General features: G+C 37.5%; 1 protein-coding gene across 1 annotated transcript in view; it reads left to right on the top strand.

Moving 5' to 3' along the window:
* The window catches only part of gc (group-specific component (vitamin D binding protein)), a 75,001-nt gene that overhangs the window by 48,704 nt on the left and 2,683 nt on the right, over positions 1-23,614 (top strand). Inside the window, 8 exon segments of the mRNA NM_001015745.1 lie at positions 645-777; positions 2,693-2,787; positions 3,005-3,134; positions 4,972-5,171; positions 9,208-9,340; positions 10,366-10,463; positions 12,439-12,571; positions 20,540-20,593. Of these exon segments, the coding sequence (NP_001015745.1) occupies positions 645-777; positions 2,693-2,787; positions 3,005-3,134; positions 4,972-5,171; positions 9,208-9,340; positions 10,366-10,463; positions 12,439-12,571; positions 20,540-20,593 (976 nt within the window).

A 23,614-nucleotide genomic window follows, 5' to 3' on the forward strand; every position in this document is an offset into this window, starting at 1 on the left:
TACCTAGCAGAACACAAACTAATCATTAATATTAATATCAATCTCCATACAGCTGTAGATGAGACATACTGTAGTGTTAATCTTAGCTGTTTAAAAGGATAGTCATTTATTGATAGGTAGGTTCCTACACTATTGACAAATTCTTTCTTTCAGCATTCCTTTACATCTAAGCACTTATTAGGGCAATGGCACACAGAGATTTCTAGCCAGCGTTAAAATATCACTACTGCTTGCTACAAATTTCCCCAACAATGATTTGCCACCATTGGGATCGCTGCAAGGAAAACATATTACTTTCGCAGATCTGGCTTAATTGTGAGAAACTGCTTCCCTTGGAATTTCCCGTGATTAATTCAGACAGCCACAAGTAATATGTTTTACTCTCAGTGACCCTAATGTTAGTTTATGGCAAGGCATTTTCAGGGAGATTTGTAGGCAGCAATAGTGATTTTTTTAACAGTGGCTACGCCTACAAATTTCCCTGTGTATCATTGTCCTTGATGGTGTGATAATTACGTTCAAATAGATTTTTATTTCATATTGAAATATTTATATCAATATCACTAAAATATTACAAAAGTAAATAATCAGTTCAATCATAACAGTTTTACTTATTAATGAAAAATATTTTTCTGTTTTTGTAGATTTCTGTATGATTACTCTAGCAATTATGCTCAAACTCCTTTCCTCGTGGTGGTAAATTACACTGAAAAATATTTAAAGATGATAACAGAATGCTGTACTAAACCCAGACAAACACAATGCTTTCTGAAACAGGTTTGTACACTCACACTTAAGCCTATGTACTGCAAAAATATGCTACATTTATGTTTTTTGGCCTTATGTATAGCGATGAGCGAATCTGTCCCGTTTTGCTTTGCAGAAAAATGTGTGACTTTTTTGACGCATGTGACTTTTTTTTGCGGCAAATTTTTGCTGCCGTGTAGTGAAAAATTCCACCAACTGCAACACAAGGAATTTTGCTGCGTATCCATGCCTACAAAAAAATTTCGCTCATCGCTCGTCCCAAATTTGACAAGTGCAAAAAAGACTACAATTAACTTTGCTTATAATAGCATGAGCAAATTATTAAATATGCAAATTATTGTGGGAAACAGGTTTTGAAGCCTGATTAAGTCACCAGGTATACAAACGAAGAACTAGATAGATAGATTTATATAAATATAGCTTGCCTACTTATAAGCACAGCAGAGCTATTTACTTTTGCAGTTGTGGCCCACTGTTGCACAGCAGCTCCATGTTAATCCTAAGCCTCTATCCTAAATCCCTACTGTCTGCTTATACTTTGTAAAGGACAGAAGTAGCATGACTGTTCAATGTCGTAATATAGAATTATTATTTTCTGAAGTTAGGATAGAATTAAAAGTTTTTCCAATGCAGAGATTAATTATAAGGGCAGCGGATAAAATGTTTGTGCTGGCATACTTGTAGCCATTAAAATGTGCCATTAAAATTACTGTGGCAATAACAACATGCATGAGCGTGCATGGCTTTACATAGCATGCCATATCAGCTTCTACCAAAACATAATTCCTAACATTTGATTTCCATACCCCAGTCCACCCTGATAATGCCCAAATATTCTTTGGCATGCCCTGAACTGCCAAAAACTCCATTTGGAGGTATGTTATATTCTTTATTTCTTATAACACACAATGAAGAAAATCATAACCAGTTAACTTAGTTCTTGCACTGTGGGAGGAACATAGTTTAAACAAACTCAAGTAGAACCTACAACCACCATGTTTATATGAACTATTTTACAGCATCAACAAACAGGAACCTCACTAACAGCCACTGTCATAGAAATAATGATCCCTGACAAACCCCTGGTAAATAGTCAACGAAGGCACCAGTTATCATATCTGTGATAGTAGGCTTTAGAACAGTAATGCCTAACCACTAACTTGCGAGCAACATGTTGCTCGCCAACCCTTTGGCTGTTGCTCCCAGTGGCTTCAAAGCATGTGCTTATTTTTGAATTTCTGGTTACAAGGCAAGCTTTTATTGCATAAAAAACCCAGTGTAATTGCCAGACAGAGCCTAGGCTTCCAGTCAACATAGGGGCTATCAAATAGCGAATTATAGCTCTCATTGGCACCTCCAGGAACTCTTTTCATGTTTGTGTTGCTCTCCAAAACTTTTTCCATTTGAATGTGGCTCATGGGTATTAAAAGGTTGGGGATACTGAATGAAGGGGACATTGAATTCTATAAGGCAGTGATCCCCAACCAGTGGTTTGTGAGCAACATGTTTTTCACCAGTCCCTTTGCTTCCAGAGGCCTCAAAACAGCTGCTTATTTTTTAATTTCTGACTTTGGAGGCAAAAAGACCATGTGTTCTGCCGAACAGGGTTTCTGACGTCTGTCATTCCACATCGGGCTGCCAAATTACCAAATGTAACCTTGTAAGTCACCCCTAGCAATTTTTTTATTTTTATGCTTGTGTTGCTCCCCGACTTTTTATATATATTTAAATGTCGCTCACAGGAAAAAAAAAAGTTGGGGACCCCTGCTTTAGTGGGTCAAACTAAGACAGCGCAGCATGATTTATCCCTTAAACAGCATAATTTGCACAAAGGCCAATTTAATGTATATATATATATATATATATATATATATAAAATTCTCTTTAAATGCTTTCAGTATTTGAACTTGTTTCTCACATTTAGAGACTGCAGATAAAATCACTTCACTTATTGACCATGATGTCTAATACACTGTGTGGACGCTACAACATTTATGGGGAGGAGAAATTTAAATTCAGGTAAAAAGATATGCTTATATTTTCATTTATTTATTTGTAATTTTTAAACTATTTAGCTAGCTACAGATACAACATATCCAGAATTTCAGGACAAATATCAAATCCACCAAAAAATGACAAACTGAATCCAGAACTAAGGATTTGGCTACATTCAATGTCTACTTTGTTGTTTTTTGAGTGTTTACTGTATTAATGCTTTGTTTGTTTTTCTTTTTAGTGCATCAATAAGGTTAGCCCAAAAAGTACCTTCAGCAGATTTAAAAGATGTGATGCAATTGGTAGAGCAGTGTGCAAAGGTCCTTGCTAAGTGCTGCAATACCATAACTGATGACTGCATGGAGAATGAGGTAGATGCAATTTTCTACTGTATTATTCATAGGCATTCACTATAACAAAGTGTTGTCAGTCAGCATGTATCCCATACCACATGGGTATGTATAAAGTGGTAGTTAACCTTTATGTTAACTTTAAGTATGTTATAGAACATTCCTATTTTTAGCAAATTTTATTTATTATTTATTTATTCATTTCTTTCTAATGAGGTCACTGACCCCAGCAGCCAAACAAACTGTTATCTAAATTACAATATTATTGGTATTGCTACTTTTTATTGCTTATCTTATCTTCCTATTCAGATCCTGGCATATTTAAGGTATAGTAAACCCTACCAACCAAATAGCTGCTGAAAGAGCTGCTGAACAAAAAGCAAAATAAACAACAAAAAATAAAAAAGACCAACTGCAAATATTCTTAGAATATCACTGCCTACATCATACATTGTATATCACATTAATTTAAAGGATAACTATACCTTTAATTCACAGTTCAGACTGTACTATATGTTTAAAACTACAACCTGTGGCAGTAATGTAACATTAACGTAACTAGCGACTTATGGTCTCTCTTAGGGTTGCCACCTGTCTAGTTTTGACACAGACAAGGGCTGTCCGGGACAAAACCTTCTGCCCAGTTTTCAGCATTCTGAAAACTGGGCAGAAACCCTCCAAATTGCATCCAATGGACACCTGACATCATCATGTGACCAGAAAACTTCATCACAAGATGGAGTCAGTGGATTTCATGATGACATCAGTGCACGGCGCCGATCATCACGTAACCCGACAAAGGTGGCAACCCTAGTCCCTCTAGAAGTAGTGATGAGCAAATTTTTTCACCAAGCATGGATTTCCAGTGAATTTCAGCAAAATTTGTAAAAAAAAAAAGGCACTGTTGCATTAAATTGGGTGCGGTTGCAGCAAAAAAAGACACGCAAGACAAAAAAAAAGACACGAGCACCAAAACAGTTGCGCGACAAATGCATTTCGCAAATTTTCCTGTTCTTTCACAAAGAAAGTGAAACGGGACAGATTCGCTCAACACTGTCTAGCAGTACTTCCTCCTCTCCTTGCTCCCGGTAACCCACTAGGTATATTATACAATGGCCAATTCTAAGCAACTTTTTAATTGGTCTTCATTATTTATTTGTTTTGTTATTTTGTTTTTTAATTATTTGCCAGTTTTTCGTCACTGACCCAAGCAGCCAAAAAACTATTGCTCTGTGAGGCTAAAGTGTTATTGTTATTGTTACTTTTTGAAACTTTTTCTCTGTTTAGGCCCTCTCCTATTTATATACCAGTTGCTCATCCAAACCACTCCCTGGTTGCTACGGTAACTTGAACCCTAGCAACCATAAAGCTGCTGAAGCTCCCAACTGGTGAGCTGCTGAACTGAAAATGAAATAACTAAAGAACTACAAATAAACAATGAAGACCAATCACAAATGATCTCGGAATTTTACCCTACATCATACTATAAGTTAACTCAAAGGTGAACAACCCTTTTAAAAAGGAGATATTCAGTTTTTTGCCACTGCTCCTAATCTGTCATGCAAAGTTTAACTTAAATTAAGCATCTTAGGGTTGCTGGCCATGAAAAGTAGCTCTATGCAATTTAGCTCTATGCAAAAAAGATTAATAAAGGTAACCAATTTATTTTCTATATTTAACTTGCCCTTTAAGACACGTTGTGCAGAATATATTGGAATACTGTGGCCTCTATAACTGTTTTTCCAGCTCCTGCTGCACTGTAATTTCCCCAACTCCTGTAGTGTAAATAACAGATTGAAGTTAGTGATTATAAAAAAGTCAAAGCACATTTAACTTTTATTAATGTATGATTCTGCAGCTGTCAATGCATGTCCAACAAGTTTGCAAGAAGTTTACCTCAAAAGATGCCAAAGTGGCTGAATGCTGCAAAAAATCTCCTATTGAAACACTTCATTGCCTGTACACTTTGCCATCTGCTGAACCTGTCCAACTACCAACACTCCAATGGCCATCAAGTGATGAGCTCTGCAAGAAGGGAAAGAACCAGGAAATTGTGAAGTAGGTGGAATATAAGGCAGTGCCAGAACTGGGCAATACATTGCCACAGTATGATCAATTAATATAGCAAACTGGTAGCAAAAAGTTATTTGTAGACATTTGTGTTATAGTACTTCTAGTGCCATCTTTACCAATTATAGATCACACTCTCAGTCAAGTGTGATCCCCTCTATTCTCTGTCTAAACATAGTCTTGAATCCCTGGTGGTGATAACCCCATTCATACTTACCTATTAATATTAGGCTACCATTTAAAATAGATCATCTTGTTTTGGTAGATCATCTCAGTTTAAAAGATAACCCTTGCACTTGATATATCATTATCCATGTTGGCCCTGTCCCAGTTTAAGCTCCTCTGGATTCATGTAACATAAAGCATTCCTTCTCACAGCGCATTTAACTATAGTTGGTTAGATGGAGAATGCCTCCTGACAAATCAAGCCTATAAACAGAAATTGATATCTAATGGTCACAGATTAGTAAGAGAAACAAGCAAGAGTGGATTAACACTGGTACATGGGAATTAGGGAGAGACAGGCATGTCTGCAGGCAGAGAACATAATTCCATATTATGAACTCCTGTTTATTATATGTACAATGTAACAAGAACTGTAAAAGTCTCTGCAAATACCAAAAAGACATATCTGAAGCCTATGTCTAAGTCATACCCCGAACATTTGAAAAATGTAAAAAGGGACAAAAAGAAATGTCCCCTAAATACCACTCCCATTTTCCAAAATTTGACATTATTTAATTTTTTGTTTTATGTGTTATTACAGGTTTGCTAAAAAAAAGAGGTGAAATTGCCCTTTAAGCTGCAAGTCTCAGTTCCCTCAAGAGACCTGTTTAGCTAAGTTTACTTTTTTAATTAAGTTTGAGAAATATTGCATCTTTTTTAACATTCAGTGCAGGTTCAGTGCAGGAGATCAAAGGGAAATCAGGGACTTTTCAGAAAGAATTCGGGACGGCAGCCTGAGCTGTCAAATTCTTTACTGTCCCTTTAAAATCAGGACAGTTGGGAGGTATGGTCTAAGTGCCCCAGATGTTCATGTATTGTGTAAGGCTTTCTTTTTTTGGAACACCCTGTGTCATAAAAAAACAGAAATGTATACATGAGCCTTTTTGTTGAGATCTCCTGTGTAGTTTTCTATTCTAGTTCCATTTAATTGATTTATAATATATAGTGTGTTTCACTCTAGGTGTCATTGTAACAAGATAAAACAGAATAATGCTTTGTACATGGTAAAGTAAAACTTGCTGGTCTAGGAGGTTCTGGGTCCACCTTGAAGATCAAAATGTCTCCTGTGTTATTCTGAGTAGCATAAAGCTGAAAGGCTTAAAGTTTAGAAAAATCATAATAATGACATGGTGTCAGAAGTTGTTGATTTTACAGCATGGAGTTTGCAGATATACAGCCACCCAGCACAGAGCCTTTCCGAGGAGCAGAAAAGGTATAAACAAGGCAAAAAATAAGCAAGATAAGTGATATTATTTGGTATTATGGGACGACATTCACAAGTCATGGTGTGCAAAGAAGATCAAGCATTTTAAAAGACTGATTATGTGACCCCCAAAAGCAAATACCTTCTTTGCAATATATCAATTCTGTAACAGGGTGAAAATGTAAATGAACCTATAGGGCAGTTTATGGAATGTTATGGAAAGTTCTGGAATTACTAGCCAGTAGTGATGTGTAGGTCAGGAAAAACTCAACCTGAACCCAACCTTAACCTGCAAAGCCTAAAGATGCACCTGGCCCTAAGCTGCAAAATGTTGCCATTGTAGGACCTACAACTTTCTGCTCTGTATGCTACTTCTGCATGTGCCTTAGGTTTCAAGACAGGGAAACTTTGGGAGCAGAGGAAGAGTGTACTTCTCAGTCTGATCCACATACAACCCAAACCCACAACATTCGCCAAATTTCAATCCTAACCCTCCTATCCAGGGATAGCGAATCCACTAATGCTCATTAAATGATTCATGACAGGATTTTATTTGGCACATACTCTCCAAAAGTACAAGAGAAATTACTAAATCAAGCTGCTGATCTCACTTTAAACAAAATGTATATATTCAATATATATATATTGCAAGATCTCATGAAGCAGTTCAGACACCACTTGCACTTATGAATGCCTAAATAAAGTACATGATGTAAACAAAACTCCCACTCCATACAAACAGCCATATGCAAATAAAGGTACAAAGTTCCACAAAATAAATGTAGCATATGAGGAAGATCACACACATAGTAAACTTGACCTACAAAAGACCAGATGTGCCACAAGTGTAAAAAGAACAGTCATTATGCCAGAATGTGTTAAACAAAAGATGTACAGGACATTGATGTTGTTTCCAATGAGGACTAAAGCCAATTGGCATTCATGTATCAACCTGACTAGGTTTTCAATGAAACTGCAGTAGGAAACAAACCTTAACGGATAAAATGCAAGCTGGATACTGCACAAGTGAACGCAATACTTTTAAAGGTAAAAAAAATCAGAAACCCTCACACCAACTAACTGCAAACAGTATGGATTTGCTGGTAAACAACTGGATGTGCACAGTATGTGCAATCTGGACTGTACCTGCAAAAGTAAAAGTTGTATTTTACATTTTCAAGTCTATAGCCGATACTGATTTGAGAATCAGAGCTTGTCTAGATTAAAAACTAATTCAGCTGCTAAATTCACTAAACACACAGTAACCATGCTTTGATATTCATAACGTAATGAATAAAAATATGTCTTCCACATACAATATTTTCCTGAAAAGTAAATAATTCAGGTGGGTAAAACAATTATTCCAAAAGTGCATGTTCCTTAGTAGAGGAGAGTTCTAGTGGACGATTATTACAGTAAGTTATTGAATAGAAATGTTTGAAAAGCATGTCTACTTCCAATGTCATCGCAAAAGTCAAAGCAATATTTCCAGGCATGGAATTCCAGATGAGTTAGAATCAGTCAATGGTCCTCAGAATGCAGAATCTGGAAAGTTTTCCTATGATTTTTAAGCACACACTTCTGGTCCAAGCTATCCACAGTCAAATGAACAGATTGAGAAAACAATTCAAGTACCTGCTTTCAAAGACTAGACAAAGTGATGGATATCCCTACATTGCCATGTTGGAATCTAGAAATATACTAATTGATGGCATAGGGTCTCCAGCTCAGCTGCTAACGGGCCACGGACTGCAGTGAACTCTACCATGAAAATACAATAATATATTTAACCAAATATTATTCCATCAGCCCTTGCAAGCACTAAACTGCAGATAAGCCACAGACAAACCAGATACTACAACAGGAGTTCCAGACTCTATTTTGAAAAGGAAGATCAGGTCTGATACCAATACCTGGAGGAAAATGGTAGCCAGTCTTTGTCACTGCCCCAAGAGGATACTGGGTACAAACTGAGGATGGTGGGATATACAGATAGTACTGTAGATATTTGATTGAAAGATGCCCATCAAACCAAATAGTTTGATTGATGACTAAAAAAGTAAATGACAGTATACCAGTGCAAACTACACTGCAAGAAAGAGTTTCTATTTTCCAAGGAGGGAGAAAGGAAAAAGAACAGCAAAAAAAATAGCAAATTGATCCTGTTTTTTTGCACCTTACCCTGCAGGTAATTATTGATCATTCTGTTTTAGCTGTAAGGTATTGTATCTGCAGACATCTTCTATTTGTTTCCAGAACAAAGCAGATTATGGAACTTTAGATAATACATATTCAGTATCAGATAGGGCCTCCTAGGGTCCATTATGAGCCCTTTCACAACAGTTACATGCAAACTGTAACAGATGTAAATGGTGTTTTATAGGTTTATGGTGGAAATAGGAATGGCCGAATGGTGTCCATAGCTAAGGTCCACAAAGATGTAAGCACACTGGAAAATTCTCTGGTGCTCCACACCAAAATTTGTTCTTTGAACCAAATCAAAGTACATGTAGGATAACATGATTTACTGGCCCTTTAATAAGAATAAATATAATGAATTTGATTTGGTTTAATTTGTATTGTTTTTACTTCCAGATACACTCTTGAACGGGCACGCAGAAACACAAAACTGCCATTACTGTTTATCAATAAGCTTTATGATTCCTTTAAAGAGCTTGTAAATGGATGTTGTATTTCCCAAACACCTAACGTCTGCCTGGAAAACAAGGTATTGTAGCTTTGGGCTGTATGGATGCTCCTGTTACTGAAGCCTTAGTTATTGAAACAATGGTGGTTCTGAAATTATAAATCATAAACTAGAAATAGCTGTATGTAAATATGTACATATAATACAATGAATAATAAAATTGCATGCTAGTTTTGGATGAAGCAATACATCCAATCAAAGCCAGTGGAGCTCTCAATTTGAAATATGACAATAGGGAGAACACTTGTCCTTATAAGTCTAAAGAATTTTAATAAATATTCACATCACAATTTGCCCAAGTCCCTGGCCCACAACAAACTCTGGACATGTTTCAGTAAAACCCACCCCATTTTAAATTTAACAGTACTAAATCTGATTAGATATGATTTAGGAATTTTAATGACCATATACAATAAGGCCTTGCTTCTTTGGAGCCTTACAAGCCTGAGAGTTGTGCAAAGTGGAGTTGTCACAAGCAACTAATCAATTATTATCTTTCAACAATCTACTGTAAAGTTTAAAATGTACAGATGTTATTGGTTTCAATGGGTAGCTGCAGTAGTAGTTTCATATATGAGTCTCTTTGGCTTTATTTTGGCTTAATTCAATCAAATTTTTCGTTTCACAACAATATATATATGTGTGTGTGTGTATAATTTTCATTTTGTGCGTTATCTTATAATTTCATGACAAAATATTTATTATTAAAGGGTTACTTTGCCCCCAAAGTATACCTGAATAGACAGGCTATAGCCAGCCAGCAACTGTACAGGCTATATGAAAAATTCAAGGTACAAAGTATGAACTGTACAGTGTTAATGGAGTTTGGCTGGCCACAGCGCTTTTAACACCATGGACCCCTTTTACTCTTAGTCCACACCCCTCCTGGTTAGTTGTGATGGGATTATGAACAGAATATAAAATGGTGGTGAGGTGGTGATAACAGCACGTAAATAGGGAAACAATGTCATTTCTGCAGGGCTATAATGGCATACTGAACAGGTATGCATGCCCTATAAATGGAAAATGTCTGTTCTCTTCTTCAGAAATCACAGCTTAATGAAGAAATGAATAAATATATCAGCCAGGCAACTGAATTGTGTGGAGATTACCATAAATACCCATTCCTAGAATTTAAGGAAAGGTAAGATCTTGATACTATACAAACTTGCTTTCTTTCTGTTTGATCTGTTCTTCATATAAACATATCAGGAACCATACTTTTCTTAATGCTGTTTACAAACCTCCCATAACTCAGCTGTAGGGACCCATAGGGTTAACAATCCCTATGGCCTTACCCTACCACTTCCTAGTTTGCTGTTACTATGGAGAAGTACATGTTACCTATTATCCTATTTACATATGTGAAGTTATTGGCCCTTAGATGTGTCTGGCAGGAGGTTGGCACCTCTTTGGCCTTCCTCTTTTCATCAGAAGGTTGTGTTCCAGGGAGCCTAAACCAACTAGGCCGATAAGCATCGAGCCATAGACAAAAGCCATAACTCTGGAAATAAGTCAAGGAGCAGGCATCCCCTGAATGAATGTAAGTCAGTTTGCAGGTTATATATTTGTGAGAACATGTTTTATTAACGTGAGAAGGTTCAGGATTATTTACAAAGAGCTGTTGTGTGCTTCACAAGGAGAAGTTAGTGGGAGCAGTTCTCGCAAGGCTCTGCTGCCGTAGTGAAGTAGCAATAGGGAAATGAGGCATAGTTCAAACTTCCTGATTCAAGTCGGAAGTAGGGATCCGGGCCATTTGAGGTGGAAACCCTTGGGACCATTTGCTTTCTACTACAAATAAATCAAGTTCCAGTTATTTGCAAAGACTCTTTGGCGTCCTATTCTTACCCTTACTACATCTGGCAGCGGAGTGGTGAAGTTCCACAACACTTCTCATGTACACTCTTCCCTTTAGCAAAGGCTCATCCTGTGTGTTAAAATCACGTGTCCCCCAAGCTTTGTATCATCTAGCTGGACATTGCCTAATATCAGCCAAAATACGATTACACAGCTTCAGATTAACTTTTATTATGTGTTAAATGAACCTCCTCTAAGCAATTTTTCAGTCAGTCATAAGGATAATTTGAACAATTATACTTCCAACAATGTGTCTTTTCAGCCAGAAACTAAACATGGTTACCAGGGTCAACAACAAAACTGACTAAATGTTCTAAATTTTTTTTTTTCTAATAAAGCCTTTTAATGTTCATGCAGGCATTTGTGTCATGCTAAGGCAACATTATAGGCACAGGATAACTCTTGGGGGCACATTTACTTATCCACGAACGCTCCAACTGTTCACTCGATCGGTCCATTCGTATTTTCCGCTACTTTTTCTACGCTTGCGTGGCTTTTTCGAAATTTTTAGCACACAAAAAATTGGATTGGTTTTGCCACTGTTTACAATTGTTCGGTACAAAAATTTTGTGACTTTCGGATCGGCAATACGATATTATCCTGACTAATACGATTTTTTCGTAAGCATTTTCGTGATATTTGCGATCTTCAGAAATTTTTGTTTCCAATCCGAATTTTTCCCGTTCGGGATTCGAACTCATGTTTTAATAAATCTGTCCCTTAGTCATGTCAAAAATTTCACAAATTTTTCAGCAGTTGTATACATTTTTTAGTGAAGCGAAATGGGACAGATCGTCACTAACTGGAACATAGTACATACAAGTGGCCATACACGCACCAATGATATTGTACAAAACCTTGTTTCTTACAATATTTGGTGCGTGTATGGCGGCTCGATGAGGCTGTGATCGGGCGGGTTAAAAGATTTTGATCGGGCACCATTGAAGGCGCCCAAGCAAAATCTACGTTCAGCTAAATCGGCAGAAGTAGGTAGAATTTCTATTGTGTGCCTATCGGTCACACAAAAGATCGAAAATTGCTATGTATGTGGCCAGCTTAAGTCAGGCTGCAGGCTTTCCATATGCACATGGCCTTATAGGACTACATGATGTAAACTCCAAATCTCATGAAAAATAATATTTAGCAAATTTTATCATTCAGAATTTTTTTTTATATATTCAGAATCTGTATTAAGGCAGCACCAGAATTCAGCTTTGTTTTTAAGCCTTTTCTAACAAATGTGGATCTCTTTGTTGTCGCAGGCTGAACAAAGCTCTCAGCAGGAGAGTTCCTAAACTATCCACAAGCCAAGTGAAAGAAATGGTGGAAGCACGATCAAGCCTAGCATCAACATGCTGTTTAATTAATGCTCCTCCAGTTTACTGCAGGGAGATGGTAAGTTAAAAGCTAGCAAGCACACACTATGGACAATTTAGAAACCAGCTGAATCTAAAGCAAAAGCACAGGCCAATTACAGGGTGCTCTGTCAAAAAGCATTTTGTGGCATTCAAGACTATATATTTCAGTGTTGCTATGACAAAATTATTATCATTACTTTTATTACACAGAGCTCCTAAGAAAATATAAACATTGATGCAACATGAATTGCTTAGAGCAGGAGAGTAATACTAAATGTATAGTGCAGGCCAAATTTATGGAAGAAACATGTTCATTCTAAATGTAATGTTTGGGTTTAAAATTTTGACCTTTTATCCTTCTACTTTTCTATTTAGAAAGGTAGGTAGTGTGGGTCAGTAAGTGGGAAAAACTCTAGAAGGAAGTTATACAATATCTGCCCCATAATGCTCTATGAGACAGAGCAGATTTGAAGATTAATAGAGGCTGTGTTTATTCAGGCTGAAAAGCCAGTAGAGGTGCAGGAATTAATCAATCAATTAATTGACATGGGAGTGAACTCTGCCCAATAAAGTGAAAAAAAAAAGATGCAGCAGAGAAAGCTGAGAAATACACAAAAAATATTGTGGAATATTCTCCACAAAGTGGAAATATTTACTTTATTGGTTATTGAGCCACAGAACTGGAAAAAAACAGGTGTTCTTCTGGTTTTAGAAGAATGAACATGGATTTGTTTGTATATGCTGTATAGAATTCCCTGAAGTGAATTAAACACAGACACACAGCTGCTTTAAGTGAAACTGGGTGTCACTGTGTTTTCTTATAAAAAAAAAATTGCCTGCAGCATTCTTTCATTGCTCAATTATGGCAAGCCAAATGTCCATACTGTCCCATGGCTGCCTGTGAGAATGACATAAAAGATCAAAACAGATTATTTTGATTCACCAACAAAACCCAAATAATGAACAATTTATGGTATCTGTATCTGCTCTTAAACTCAAAATGCACAGGGGAAGGGCCGATAATCAAATTGTATAGGAGTGAGAGATTTTAATGCAGATCTTTAATATAAAAGGCTTTAATAATAGCCTCCCCTTTTTTCAGCACTGTCCATTAGACAATCAATGCCCAACATTGTATACATAAGAATCACAAATAGTCTCTGTAGCAGTATAGTTCAAAACATGAAGCAAAAAGGATATCTAAGAGATAGATTATCTAAACCAGTGCTGTCCAACTGGCGGCCCGCGGCCCCCCTCTGTGTGGCCCCCCCACCTGTCTAGCTGCTTTGATGGCTTACCTTTGAGTAGTCTTTAAATGGTATCAGTACTGAGATTAACTGGCCCCCTGCATGGTTCTCACCTCAGATTCAGGCTGTAATCCCTCTGTATTGTTTAAAATGGTAATCCCCTGTGTTGTTCACACCTTTTAAAGGAACAGTAACACCAAAAAATGAAAGAGCTTTAATGTAACAAAAATATAATGCACTGTTGCCCTGCACTGGTAAAACTGGTGTGTTTGCTACAGTAACACTACTATAATTTATATAATAAGCTGCTGTGTAGCCCCGGGGGCAGCCATTAAAGCTGGAAAAAGGAGAAAAGGCACAGGTTACATAGCAGATAACAGATAAAACACTATTGTATTCTACAGAACTTATCTGTTATCTGCTATATAACCTGTGCCTTTTCTCCTTTGAATGGCTGCCCCCATGGCTACATAGCAGCTTATTTATATAAATTATAGTAGACTTTCTGAAGTAAACACACAACTTTTACCAGTGCAGGGCAGCAGCACATTATATTTTAGTTACTTTTATACACTTTCATTTTTTGGTGTTACTGTTCCTTTAATTCCTGCATTGTTCACCCCCTGCAGTGTTCACACCCTAGGCTAAGGCTGTAATCACCCACATTGGTCTCCTGTTCACACCTCAGACATTGTATGTACTGCCTGACCTATGCTGCCTGTGTGTATGGCACACAGAGGCAGCATAGGGTAGGCAGAGTATGGCACATAGGCAGCATAGGGCAGGGAGGGTATGGCACACAGAGGCAGGGTAGGGCAGGCAAAGCATTGCACACACAGACAGCATAGGGCATGCAGAGTATGGCACACACAGGAAGCATAAGGCAGGCAGAGTATGGCACATACAGGCAGCATAGGGCAGGCAGAGTATGGCACACACAGGCAGCATAGGGCAGGCAGAGTATGGCACACACAGGCAGCATAGGGCAGGCAGAGTATGGCACACACAGGCAGCATAGGGTAGGCAGAGTATGGCACACACATGCAGCATAGGGCAGGCAGAGTATGGCACACACAGGCAGCATAGGGCAGGCAGAGTATGGTACACACAGGCAGCATAGGGTAGGCAGAGTATGGCACACACAGGCAGCATAGGGTAGGCAGAGTATGGCACACACATGCAGCATAGGGCAGGCAGAGTATGGCACACACAGGCAGCATAGGGCAGGCAGAGTATGGCACACACAGGCAGCATGTCAGGCAGAGTGCTGCCTATGTGTGCCATATTCTGCCCACCCTATGCTGCCTGTGGGAGGTGAACCTGGCAGGGGTTTGTTAGCAGTTGGAAATAGCCATTAAATGGTCCCTAAGGTGTGTAATTATGTGCGGGGGGTAGCTGTGCTATCCAAAGGGGAGGTGGAGGAGGCATATGGATTGAAGGCATATGTCTTAATATGACATAATATAATTGTTTCACATATCAATGATGGTTGATATCCTCGCAGTGAGGACCAAGCATTTGGGTTTTTGCTGCACTACCACCATTGTGATAAAATGGGTGTGGTTTGAAGTGGGTGTAGCTAAAGGGGGAGTTGTCAAACTGGCTTCCATTAGGGGCCCTCCACCATGTATGCTAGAGAAATTCCGGCCCTCGGCACCGCAGAAGTTGGACAGCACTGATCTAAACTATGGTCACAATTACTTATATCTGCATAATTGGTGTGTTTGCATCTCCTATGATAGGCATCACATATACAAAATAACATTTATTGGATGCTACATTAGACTGGATGTGCTAAACTAAGATTTAATACTATAGCTGCCATTACTGATCTATGTGTACTCAAAGTCAGAGACCAATTGAGGAATTCATAAGACTGAAGTGGATTTGTACCAAATTTAATATCATAAAAGCATGGGTGAAGGAACATTCTGCCAGATCAGTGTGCTTGATCGCTGTTATCTGCTGGGGAATATTGTACTTTAGCAACAAGTGATGTGATAGAAAAATATCTTAGTCTACAAAGTGTTTGTTTTACTTGAGTAGCCTCCATGCAGGTTTCTAGGCAATATTATTATGCGCTTCAACAGGCTAGCAATCTTTACTAAGGAAATACAACCAGAATTTAAAGCTATGCTGTGTCTTCTACTGATATATGACAGCATACTACAGCTTAGCATGTTTCCCAATTTTCTCAGTTCATTAATTATCTGCTTCTTTTCATTCTTTTGCTGTTTGGAATAGATATAAAAATTCTAATTTGTGCAATTACCCAGCTATTCGCAAGGTTAATAAAGTAATTGTCATGGTTATTAAGTTGTCTTCTTTATAATGCAAAGAGTGAAAAACACTCAACAGATGGTATAAAAAGAATGTATCATTATGTTCAGCCTGCAGAACCAAAGGAAAATATATCTGTGTATTTACAGATTCATAGAAAATGCATTTAGATTGATTTATTGTGTAACTCACGGCTTTGAAACTGCTAAAAAATTGTAACATATTTGTAATTGCTTTTAAAGACTTCACTTTGAGTTGGGCTATTTGAAAATGGGAAGGCGTAGTAGTCAACAACCTAACAAAAGAATAAGCAGACCCTGTGGCTGCAGATGGGGCACTGAAGCACAACCAAAAAGAAAAGAAGAAAGAAAATTACTTACTTACATTTTATTCAAATCATCTTCCCAAAGGCAACTATCAGTAGTTATCTAAAAATGTTGCATGTCTGAAGAAATCAATTTATGTCCCAAAATCTTGATTGTGTGCTTCTGTTTTTACAGTAAATAAACCCAGTAAGCATTAGGGCTCTGGCACACGGGGAGATTAGTCGCCCGCGACAAATCTCCCTGTTCGCGGGTGACTAATCTCCCCGAATTGCCATCCCACCGGCGAAAATGTAAGTCGCCGGTGGGATGGCACACGCTGCGCAGGCGATTTCGGCAAATCGCCAAAGTTGCCTCGTGAGGCAATTTCGGCGATTTGCCGGGCGACTAATCTCCCTGTGTGCCAGAGCCCTTAGCTTCCACACCTGATCAGTAACCAATAGCAAACAATCACCAATTAACCCCTGTGTTTCTGGGCTGCTGTAACTACTATAAGCTGCTTTTTACTTAGGGCCAACATTGGCACAGGTGTTGCTTTTGCTGCCTCACAATTCTAGCAGTCTGAGTGCACAATTCATAGAAGGGAAAAACTCACAGTTTCTATATTTTTCTGGTGTTTGTGGGGTTTCCTAAGGTAACCTCCTATCAGTGGCCCCACAGCAAAATCATTTAAGGGCCTTCAAACTTTGGGAATACATATTTTTCTAAACATATATTGAAGTTGCTTTGTCCCATTTAGGGGCATCTCAGGACTCAGTGCGACTTTAAGGCACCGAAGCCGATGCTGCAGTCCCTCTGTTTTTTGTTTATTTCCCATTGGAGCAGGTCAATGGGGGGCTGCATTGCTAGTCCAGGGAGTGCAATAGCACTCTCTGCACTAGAAGAGCAGAAATTCTGGAGAGGCTTTTTGCTGCCCTTGGTAACTTGCAGGTAGTTGCCACCTGAGGTGAGTTTTCAACCTTGCCTCATGCCAGCAGCGCCCCTGTACCCACTGTGCACACCCCATGGTCTGCTTCCTATATAGTTATACCACAGCTTTCTGCATTGCAAAACAACACCAGTTTCTTGGGTTCTGGTAAAACTGACCCATAGTTTTGTGGTTCTGAAATGTTTTCTTGCATTTCATGTATGATTTATAATATATTTCTATCTGTACAATTTCTTTTATACCTATAGTCCTCTGAGCTTTGGGGAGCATGACTCCACTTTGCATGTATTATGAGCTGCAGGCAGCATTTTCTTTCAAGAGACACTATCTAAGAGAGATTAATGACCTGAAACACAATGCAAGAAAGACCCCCTATAATGCTTCTTAGAAGAGTCTGCTCTGGCAGCCTTTAATTGTAAAGGCAATTTAAGAGTATTGCATCACACAACTAGCAAATGTAATTCTTGCAGAAGACCAGACATTAATAATAAAAGACAGACCAATTTGAAATTCCGATAAACCAGGGTCATCATAAGTTGACAGTCACTGCATACCTTTTATGTACGCAGTCTTTGGCTCTATAGCAGTTTCAAAACCACTAAAACAATAAATGTAGAATATTATATATTTTGGTTTCATGTCACGTTCCCTCAGCTTTTAGCCTACCACCAAGTTGAGATTTAAAAGGTTAAGTATTCATTCTGCAGTTTAAGGATATAGTTACCTCCAACTGTGGAGGGAAAATTAATGAAAATAAAATGCATTCCATTAAATATGAGTTTTAAAATGACATTACTATTGATCTGCAAATCTTTTCTTTCAGCATTTTGTGGCTGTGTCTGTAGAAAATGCCAGTCTGTTTTACACATTTGCGTTTATTAATAGATATAAAGATCGCAAAAGCCCTTGTGCCTTATGCACAGCATAGATTCAGAATAATGGAGATTTGTGCTTTCTCTAATGACTTTAGAGTAGGACGTGTATGTTAGTGATATAGACATCTTAACATCATTAGTGACTAACTAGGTCAGCACGTATGCTTAGCAGCAGTTCAACACACAAATCTGAATTGCAGCCATGCAATAAAATATGCTGCTGAATATAACTTGAATGTGAGTACTTAAAGTACCGGTACCACTAAAGCTGGTGTTTTCAATTATTTGTTTAACCAAAAGAATGCTGTATGTATGTTCTGCAGATTTATAAGTAAAATAGGCACATGTGCTTAAACAAAGCACTAATTAGTAGTACTCCAGATACTGGCATTACCGTTTTTTTTCTATGATTCACATTGTTGATATTTACAATTAGAGTTTTGTGTTAGATCTATTGTGCATCAGTAAATGAAACCTTTTTCATAGAGGCCAAGGTCAGATTTCCTTTTGGTGCTACCCACAGCATCCAATCAGATGCTGTCAAACAACAGATAAGTAATTGTTATCTTTGGCCTGCTTTGGCTTGCATTACTTGAATCGGAACAATCTTGCATTACCCCAACAACCAGCCGCCATAATGCAGAAGTTAATTACATGGCCTTGCATCTTTTGCCATTAGGCACAGTTACATGTTCTATTGCACAGGAAAGCATTTTCTAATTAATCTAATTAGAAAATCTGGAGATCATAATAAATTCAATTTATTTTTTTCCACATTCAGCATTAAAACACTCAACTGCACCACAGTGCTGCTTGGGCCTATGCTTGTCGGTCTGGTGCAATGCACAGAGAGCTTGTCTGCGTGAAAGTGTTTTTTGACACAGGCTCATTCTAAAAAAAGAGTTGAGCTCTCCAATTCTACTACTACTAGAGATAAACATACAGACATACATTTTACAGACATACCAGATTCCACAGATTCCATCATACAAACTTTTCCCCAAAATGCCTTTGATTGCCTTTGTCATTCAAGCCCTCCCTCACCTTGTTTTACTGAGAAGTTATAGATTGTGAGACTAGAAGTCCCAGAATTCATCACTTGGATCACGTTTTGTGCCTAATGAAGGGAGGATGTGGAGCTGGTCCTTCTTGCTATCCCTTATGTAATGGGACAAAGTATGATGCAAAAGCTGGGCGCAGAGATTTGTGTCAGGTTGAAGGATGTGCAATTACACTAGAATGCTTGAAAAGCAATGTGCATTGTGAGCCTGTTTTGTACTCTTGTTGTTATCTAGAGGGGCTAAAAGAGCGAAATTGTGCTCTCTGCACTAGAGGAGCCAGAATTTTAGGTTACTAACCGAAATTTCAGCTCTTAAGGTTACCAGAAGCAGCCATTCTCTGGTAACTTGGGGGGCACTGCCGCTTGAGCCAAGGTTCTCAATTTGCCTTATGGTAGCAGTGCCCCTGTCTGGAAGAGGCACCCTGAAAAGTGATTTTATATTTAAAGTAAGTTCAACATTAAATAATATTTTCTTTTGAACATTAAAAGCAGTGTTTTACTGGGTCTTTTTATAAAGCTATATAAAATAATGGATGCTGACAAACCCACGGGTCATGATAATCCCTACAGTCATCCATTAAAAAACAGTTATGGTATTTTATACATTTATCATATTTTTAGCATTTTAGCAATCATTGTTTGTTCAGACAGCAATGTTTTTACAAAACTGATTAATTTTACCATTGCAGTGCATTGGGAACTGCAGCTTTCAATCATTTAACAATAATTCAAACATACTGTACAGTATGTCAACTTTGCCTTTTATTGTGCTTTAGAGATTCTGCCTTTTATTGTGCTTTAGAGATTCTGCCTTTTATTGTGCTTTAGAGATTCAGTGATCTTGACCTAATATTTTCTGAGAAATCCGTATGCATTGTGCTGTAAATGACTTACTGGGATGGCTGGCGACTGCTGGTGAGTCAGTGAGGCTTTTCTGGCAAGGTGGCGCAGTAATGTTTTCAGTAGGTTGCAGTAATCAGTGGTATTATGAGTAATAACATTTAATATTTATTATGATTAATTAAGTAGGTTATATTTGACACAATTTTTTTGTTTGGCTATACTACCAACTACATAAGTCATTCCATCTGGATAGAATATTATGTGCTGAGTTTCTAGCATGCATTTATATTAACCATTTACATTTTTAGTCATTCTACAGTCTATTTACCTCAAAAACTTGTTACTCAGTTACCGACCTGCCTTTAACTTGTTTTTTTTTTTATTTCTATTTTATTTAAACTTCCAATTGTGCGCCATTTTTGTGCTCTAATAATTTTATTTTGTTGCAGATAAACAAGTTTCTGAACAGCACATGCCTTCAAGAATCATGCCTCCTACAATAGGTAAATAACTTAAAATGTACTTATTGCATATCTCTTATGCCATTTATTTCTATAAGTTTTATTTGGTTTTGTTATTAACTAAGAATTAAGAATTGTTAAGAATTCTAACAAATACACTTAAGGGCCAACTGGACATTATTCATTTACTATTCTATTTATGCATAATTGCATTTTAGCTTAATGGCTAAATATTGTCAAGCACAACACATAGGGGCACATTTACTAATCCACGAACGTCCGAAAAGCATCCGAATGAGTTTTTTCCGTAATGATCGGTATTTTTGTGATTTTTTTCGTCGCCGTCACGACTTTTCCGCGAATTGTCGCAACTTTTTCGTCGCTGTCACGACTTTTCCGCGAATTGTGGCAACTTTTTCGTCGCTGTCACGACTTTTCCGCGAATTGTCGCAACTTTTTAGCCGCCGTCGAAATACAATAAAGTCGTGACGGCGGTGAAAAATTCGCGCAAAATACGAAAAAAAACACGACGCCGATGAAAAAGTCGCAACATTTTCTTTACAATTCGATTTTTTCCCATTCGGGATTCGGATTCGTGGATTAGTAAATGTGCCCCATAAGGTGTAGCACTTTATTCTTTTTTTAACTTTATTGATTTGGATAGGTGTTAGTGCTTAACACAGCACCGGTGTCTTAATGTGTCAGGTAACACTTGACTCTTGGAATGTGTGTTAAATAAGAAAAAAGGAATCCCTAGTTCAATCCTCAAAACATCTGCCCCAATAAATATATGAAGTTACAGTTTTTCGGAAAAGCCTTTATGATACACTTGAATTCCATGGGTTTCTTTTATCATTGGGTTGCTGTGCTATTTTACACCAATGTGGTAAATTCCTTGACACCCGTGCAGTGTTGGCTCAGCTGTTAGGAATGAGCGCTGATTAATTAGGAATTAAGCAAGCAGCTAAAATGAGCTTTGACAATTACTGCATGTCAGCCAATAGCTGATGCTAGATACTGAGCTAAAATTTCAGTATCATAGTAAGTAGTTCAGCCATTCCATATGAACCCTAGTGCACATGCACGCACATACTTATGTTATATATAAGCATATATAATATAATTATATATATATACATGTATATATACAGGTATATATATATGTACATATAGGTATAAATAACTAACTGTAGATGCTTGTTCAAGAAGACAATCAAGTCACTCTTACTACTCTTAAAGGCATTAATAGAATCTACCATCACTAGCAAGGGCTTTCCACAACCTCACTGCCCTCAATGTAAATACCAACCTACACTGCTTCAAATGAAAGTTCAGCTCCTCTAATCTAAATAGCTTGTCTTGCTGATCCTTTCTATGGGAAAAAAAACATAAAAAACATTTCCCACTATCTAATCCCCTCTAATGTACTTGTACAGAGTAATCATGTCCCCTCACAAGTGCCTTTTCTCCAGAGAAAACAACCCCAAACATGACAGTCTAACCTCGTAGTTTAAATCTTCCCTATTACCAGTTTGGTTGCACGTTTCTGCACTCTCTCCAGCTCCACTGCATATACAAGGTGAGGCCTTACCAGAGACCTATAAAGAGGCAAAACTTTATTTTTATCCCTTGAGTTAATGTCCTTTTTTTAAGCAAGACAGCACTTTATTTGCTTTATGAACCATGGAATGACACTGCCTGGAATAGCTTGCTAGTTATCCACAAAAATCCCCAGATTATTCTCAGTTATGAAGGACCTTAGCACATTACCATTTAGTGTGTAACTCACATTTATGTCGTATTAAGTGCATAACCTTGCAATGTATTAACATTAACCCTTATTTGCCAGTTTGATGCCCAGTCTCCCAATTTTGTCAGCTCACTCTGCAAAGTGGCAGCATCCTGCATGGCATTTATAGTTTTGCATAATTTAGTACAGGTATGGGACCTGTTATCCAGAATGTCCAGCTCCTGGGGTTTTCCATACAAGGGAAATTATTATTATTATTACTTTCTGTAATTTGGAACTTCATACCTTAAGTCTACTACAAAAAATCACTTAAACATGAATTAAACCAAATAGGATTGTTTTGTCTCTAACAAGGATTATATGTTATCTGGTTTAAAGTACAAGGTACTGTTTTATAATTACAGAGAAAAGTAAAAAATAATTTTTATAATAATTGATAAAAATGGAGTCTATGGGAGACAGACAACCTATAATTTAGAACTTTCTGGATAATGTGTTTCCGATCCCATACATGTATGATTGGCAAAAATAGTGACAGTACTTTTATTAAAAAATATTATGTTTCGGGTCAATTTTGCTTTTCGTGTAACCTTCTGCTTGGTACTGTATCAAATGCATTACCAAAGTCTATTTAAAAATATGTAACAATAGCAATAAAATTGCAGGCGCCAGAACAATAGTATTTTGACTGCCAGGGTCAGTAACCCCCATTGGAAATCTTAGGCAGTTGAAGACAGCAGGTAATTAAAAACAATAAAACATTAAAACTTACTTTAAAGTTGCTTAGAGAAGGCTTATAAAATTCTACAATTTAACTGAAAGGCGAACTACCATTTTAAAGATCCCAAACTTAGAATTCTGTATTTTTGCTATTGTTCCATTAGTTGTACAAAACTGGATAAAACTCTTTTACATTTTTATATTTCCCTTGGAATATTACTGGTTATTCTCACAAGGGTCAGATTTTCCCATTTTTCGTTCCATAATACTACACAGTTACAGAAGATGAAGGGTAGAACTGAGGCCTAATATATTACCATACCTCCAGCAAACTGGGCTTTCCCTTACAATTAATCCCCAGTGAAATTGCAATGCCTGGAAAATGCATGCACAATGTTCCATACTAGAAATATATAATTAACTTTTCTTTTTAATCAGTATGCATCTGTACCACAAAGATAACGATAAACAATAAATTAGCCCCTTAATGCAGAATAAAACTTTCTATTATGAGTGGAAAGTTAGGAGCTGAAATGAAGAAAGTAGTGAGCAAATGGGTCAGAAAGGGATATACAGCAGTGTTCGGGAAGAAA

This window comes from Xenopus tropicalis, chromosome 1 (assembly GCF_000004195.4).
Source record: "Xenopus tropicalis strain Nigerian chromosome 1, UCB_Xtro_10.0, whole genome shotgun sequence".
Classification (NCBI taxonomy): domain Eukaryota; kingdom Metazoa; phylum Chordata; class Amphibia; order Anura; family Pipidae; genus Xenopus; species Xenopus tropicalis.